This window comes from Halichoerus grypus, chromosome 10 (genome assembly GCF_964656455.1).
Source record: "Halichoerus grypus chromosome 10, mHalGry1.hap1.1, whole genome shotgun sequence".
In the NCBI taxonomy this organism is placed as follows: domain Eukaryota; kingdom Metazoa; phylum Chordata; class Mammalia; order Carnivora; family Phocidae; genus Halichoerus; species Halichoerus grypus.
This window is the reverse complement of record NC_135721.1, coordinates 138,821,536-138,827,535: the sequence shown is the minus strand read 5'-3', so window position 1 is coordinate 138,827,535 and position 6,000 is coordinate 138,821,536. Positions and strand designations below refer to the sequence as shown.

The 6,000-nt window shown below is 47.0% G+C and overlaps 1 protein-coding gene across 2 annotated transcripts in view; it reads right to left on the bottom strand.

Annotated features, from left to right (window-relative positions):
• The window catches only part of PRPF6 (pre-mRNA processing factor 6), a 43,838-nt gene that overhangs the window by 15,018 nt on the left and 22,820 nt on the right, over window positions 1–6,000 (bottom strand). For both annotated transcript variants that reach the window (XM_036085495.2, XM_036085496.2), the window contains exons 10-11: window positions 5,834–5,952; window positions 4,425–4,643 (exon numbers count right to left, since the gene is read on the bottom strand). In XM_036085495.2, the coding sequence (XP_035941388.1) occupies window positions 4,425–4,643; window positions 5,834–5,952 (338 nt within the window). The remainder of the gene's footprint in view (window positions 1–4,424; window positions 4,644–5,833; window positions 5,953–6,000) is intronic.

Sequence of the window (6,000 nt, the reverse complement as noted above, 5' to 3'; positions counted from 1 at the left end):
GAAGTAAAACTAATGTACATTCAGATCCTTTTCATTACGTTCTAGTAGAAGTAGAAGCAAAACACAAAATCTGAGGAAAGTTTTAAAAATTCTAGCTCATGCTATACTTTTTTGCACACTGGCAGTCTCAATGAAGAGTTTGTAGGAGGCTGGTGTGAGAACCAGCAAGGGGAGAGGACACCGTCACCTCTTGCAATCATCCGTCCTGACAAGATGGAAACACAGACAGCAGAAGAGATGGGCTCGCTGTGGCCAAGCAAGTGTGTCCCAAAAGGGTGATAAGGACTGGGAATTGACAGGTGGGCATTTCTGGGAGCACAGGATTCTCAGCTCTACTGTGTGCAACACAGTTCCCAGGGCTCAAAGGAGACCAAGAAGGCACTCAGAGAGCTGGAGCAGCAAGCCCTGGCAGGTGGACCATCAGCCTCCAAAAGCCCTCAGAGGACCAGAGAAACACTGCTGACCCAGCCGGAATCCCTGCTCCTGAGACAACCACAAACCCAGATGACGATCATGAAACGGAGGATGTTTTGAATACGTGGAACACAGTGGGGAACGGAGGGGTGTGATGACTGAGACGCAGAAACAGTCAAAAGGAACCCCACGTGGGCCCAGCTCACTGCTTGGAGACTTTCCAGGCCACGGTGCAGGGAGGGGGACCCAGGCAGGGCCAGTGGAGGCAGAGCCGAGCCCTAGGAGATCAAGGAGCATCCAGTACACAGGACCAAGCACCAGAGAGGAAAAGTGCAGCACAGAGAGAGAACCCTGGCGTTGTGCTCTGCAGAGGGTCACCTGAGAGTCTTCACTGAGCACCAAACACAGCATGAGTGTTTGGAAAGAACCATCCGAAAGGATCAGAGCAATCCTCTCAGCTCACAGGGGACCAGGAACAGTGCTTGTTTCCACTAGCCTGACTAGAAACCCCCAGGAGAAACAGGTCACTGGGCGGAGTGCACAGAAAGACCTTACCTCCACAGGACAATTAGCTCTAAACTGTCCCACATCCACCACTGCTGGGTCCGACCTAGCAAAGCAAGAGCCAAAGGGTCAAAGTGCCTCCAGTAATGCGCTGCACCCCCACAGGGAAGTCTAGAATATTTACAGGAACGCTACAATACCAGCACCCAGCAAGGGAAAAGTCACAATATCTGGCAACAAATCAAAGATTACCAGTTATGCAAAGAAACAAAAAAATGCAACTTGTAACGAAAGGAAACGTAGCTATCAAAATCAATCCCAAACTGACAAAGACGTCAGAGTTAGGAGACAAGGACACTAAACCAGTTGTTACCACTGTGTTCCATGTATTCAAAATATCAGGTAGAGGCAGCAGAAAATCTAACATTTCACGTTAAAAAAGTGAAAGACAGTTTTTTTAAAAGATTTGTTCATTTTAGAGAGAGAGAGCATGAGCGAGAGCGCGTGAGCGGAAGGAGGGGCAGAGGGAGAGGGAGAGAGAAAATCTCAAGCAGACTCCGTGCCGAGCGCAGAGCCCAACGCAAGGCTCGAACCCAGGACCTAAGATCATGACCTGAGCCGAAACCAAGAGTAGGACACTCAGCTGACTGAGCCACCCAGGCACCCCAATGAGAGACATTTTTCAAAGACCAAAATTAAATTCCTAGAAATGAAAATGACAAGATCTGAGGTAGAAAACCCCCTAGATGAGATAAAAGGCAGATCAGATGTTATAGAAGAATAGACTTTGGGGACAAAGCCATAGAAGTGATCCAAAATAAAATGGTGAGAGAAAAAGAATTAGTCTTTAAAACATGATCAGAGCATCAATGAGCTACAGCACTAACACCATATTCAACGAGATACTTTCCCCTAAGATCAGGAACAAGACAAAGATGTTGGCTCTCCCCATTTCTAGTCAACATTTCACTAGAGGTTCTAACCAGGGCAACTAGACAAGAAATAAAAAGGCATTCAGAAAGGCGGAGGGGGGGGGTAAGATTATAATAGGCAGATAGCAAAATCCCATAACCAGAAAATCCTAGAGAATCCACGAAATCTATTATGATTTAAATTTCATCAAGGTCATATAACACAAGCTCAATAATCAGAAATGAACTGTATTTCTATACACCAACAATGAACTACCTGAAGATGATATTAAAATTCCACTTATAATAGCATCAAAAATAATAAAATACCTTGGAATAAAACAAAAGAAGTGCAATATTAATACACTGAAATATTGTTGAAAAAAAACTGAAGACCTAAATAAATAAATGGAAAGACATCCCATGTTCATGGATCAGACAGCTTAATACTGTCAGGATGACAACAGTCCGCAAAGCAATCTGCAGGTCCCAAGGGATCCCTATCAAAATCACAGACGGTCCAAGTTTCTTTTTTGCAGAAACTAGTAAGTTGATCCTAAAATTCATATGGAAACACAAAGAAGCAAGCACAGCTGATCTTGTAAACAACAAAGGAGGAGGACTCACACTTCCTGACTTCAAAGCTTTCTACAGAACCACGGCAGTCGCAGGATCACAGTGCTGGCGTCAGGACATACAGTCTAGGGGACAGGACTGAGTCCAGAAATAACCTTGGACACTGATGACCACTGGCTCCTACAACAGCACTAAAACCACGCATGTGCACAAGAGTGAAGTGAAACCCTTCCCTCACACCATATACAAAAACTAGATACACAGATCTAAATATAAGAGCTAAAACAATAAAAATCTTAGAAAACACAGGAGCAAATCTCCATGACCTTGGGCTAGGGAAGGATCCTTAGATATGACACCTAAAGCATGAGCAATAAAAAAGAAAAAAAGGATAAGCTGGACTCTACAAAAATTACAAACATTTGTGCTATAAGCAATACAATCAGGAAAGTGAAAAGATGACTCACAAAATGGGAGCAAATATTTGCAAATCATATAAGCTGAAAAGGGACTTACAGACAGAAAATATACATAAAAACCCTCACAACTCAACTTGATAGTAAAAAATGGAAATTAAGTGAGCAGTAATAAAGACATACAACCCGGGCGCCTGGGTGGCTCAGTTGGTTAAGCGACTGCCTTCGGCTCAGGTCATGATCCTGGAGTCCCTGGATCGAGTCCCGCATCGGGCTCCCTGCTCGGCAGGGAGTCTGCTTCTGCCTCTGACCCTCCCCCCTCTCATGTGTTCTCTCTCATTCTCTCTCTCTCAAATAAATAAATAAAATCTTAAAAAAAAAAAAAAAAAAGACATACAACCCAATTTTAAAAGGAGAAGATTGGGGGCCCCTGGGTGGCTCAGTCGTTAAGCGTCTGCCTCAGCTCAGGTCATGATCCCAGGGTCGTGGGATCGAGTCCCGCATCGGGCTCCCTGCTCAGCGGGAGTCGGCTTCTCCCTCTCCCTCTGTGCTCTCCCTCTCTCAAATAAATAAATAAAATCTTTAAAAAGGTGAAATACAAACTGTTTGCAGCCGTGTAAGAGCTAGAAGAATCTACCATCAGACCTGCACTGAAAGAAACATTACAGTCCCTCAGGCACAGGGAAGAAGACACTGGCTGGACAAGTGGATCTGCACAAAGGGACGAGGCCTCAGAACTGTAACAACATGGCTAAAAACACCAAAGAAATAAAGAGACTCAATCTCAGTGATTAAATTTTAGAGGGACACGCAAGGCCTTGCATTCAGGATTGGAAAAAAAAAAAAAATTGCCCAAACACAGAAAGGGGCCACATGGCTTAATACCCATGTGAGGAAGAGTAGGGGCACTGATCCGAGGGACCCCAGAAATAGTGCAGCACCACTTGAGGCCCTCCTGGCCACACTGGGGACAGTTCAGCTCGGGGGCTGTTCTGAGAATGGTGATCAGAAGTGTGGCAGCAGGAGCAGGAGAAGGGAGGGCACAGGAGGCCTGAGGCCATCTTCCAGTGCCAAGGGGCAGTAGGTGAAGCAAGGAGCCTTGCTCTCTAGGGCCCTTTGTGGTGGAATGGAGCAGATCACTGTGAAGAAGCGCTTTCCCCTACGCTGACTACACTTAGGACAGGGCCCCCCAGGAGATGGGGGGCCCATGCCCAGAGAGCTCACATGGAAGTGGAAGGCAGGAGAGGTCGCCCGGCCTGGAGGCTGGGTCAGAAGAGCTTCAGAGACTTCACTAGCCATGGAACAATCATTCTCCTTATGTCGTATTATTTCTACTTGCAAATCAGTACTACTCACCAGTGTCCATACACAGAAAGTTCTTCAGAGTATCCAACCCCAAGACGTACGTACTCAAAGTGTCAACTCTATAAAAACCTATGTCACAATCGCATAAGGAAAGGCCACACATGCCTGCTTCCCCTGCCAGCGTGAAAACCCTCAGGTACCATCCAGCAGCCCCTACCCTACGAGAGACTCCAACGTGCATTTTTAAAGCAGACACTGACGCCTGCTCACAGCGGGGAGTCCTAGCTGCTGACCTCACCTGGATCCACTGCTCGCGGTTGATCTCCACGCCATTGGCCCGCAGTGAGGTGATGGCTCGGTCAATGATCTTCTCTACCATCTGTGTGTTCCCATTGGCTTCCTCCAGCTTGGCAGCCGTGATCCAGATGTGCCGGTCTGTAGGGATGTTCTCACGCGCCTTATTCAAGACCTTGCGGGCATTTTCATAGGTCTCTAGCCGTGCCAGAGCAAGCCAGAGCTGTATGGAGAGAATACCAGCAAACAAGAGGATGGTACTCAGCACAACCTGCCAGGTCAAATGGTGAGCCAACCTCATCGGGCTGCAACACTTCCACAAAGTTCTCCCTTCCTTCCCCTCCTTCCCTCCTTTCTTTTAGATCTTATTTATTTATTTGAGAGACAGCAAGAAAGAAAGCGGGGTGGGAGGGGCAGAATGAGAAGGAAAAAATCTGCAGCAGACTCCACGCTGAACACAGAGCCCAACATGGGGCTCGATCTCACGACCCTGAGATCATGACCTGAGCTGAAACCAAGAGTCGGACAATTAACCGACTGAACCACCCAGGCGCCCCTCCACAAAATTCTTTCTAACAGCTCTCAAGGATCCTTTAAACAGAACCCACAGATGTGTACAACATTTTCACCTGATCTGATAACTGTTCAGTTATGTTTCTGACTTAGTGACTCTGGTTAACGTGAGACGTCGACAAATTCTCAGTCACACGTTTCAAACACCAGTTAAATGTACACAGTATGTCAGACTCATTCCAGGTGTTGGACAGAGGATGAGCAGGACGTGACTGCTGACTTCACAAAGGACACACGGGTGTTCAGCCTTCTGGGGTTCTCACACCCTGGCTGTTGATTCTGCAACATTTCATCACCAAAGATGTGTATGGGCTCTATTTACTTTTACATAAATAAATTAAGATTAATTTTGCTTGGAGAATTTCACAATACCCTTAAGATAATTAAGGACATATTGGATATCAAAAAACCAAGACTAAAAATCATTGCACAGAATGTTGTGAACCAGAATGTTTGAAACTAAAGACATCCAACTAGCTTTGAGGCAATGAGCCAAGCTCATGCTGGGCTGAGAGAAAGATCGATCAGTATTTTCTATCACCCTCCACTGTTCAGGTCCCATTTACAAACACTGAGCTGAACTAGGCCTGGGCCCTGAAAAAGAGTGCTGCACACAGAACTCTCTGGAGTGGCCAGAGACCAGCTAAGTTCCTGTTTCGCACTTGCATCAGGAGCGCGACGGGCCATGGCCAGGCTGGCCACTCTGCCTGGCAGCTGTGGTACAAGGTGGCCTCCTGTGACTTCACGCTGCCTCACAGTCCCGGAAATCAGGGGTCAATGCTCAGCTGATGCCACTTCCCGCCGCTGTACTTGGACGCAGGCCAAGCCTGGCGGACTCACCTCCACACTGGTGGGGCAGCACTCCACAGCTCGGCTGAGCATGATTCGAGCATCTTCAGGCTCCTCCAGCTCAACGGCCGCCTTCCACAAGCGAACAGAGTTTGGAACATGTTCAAGGGCTTGGAAAGGTCAAACAGGAAACCAGGTCACAGAAAAGCAGAAGCAAA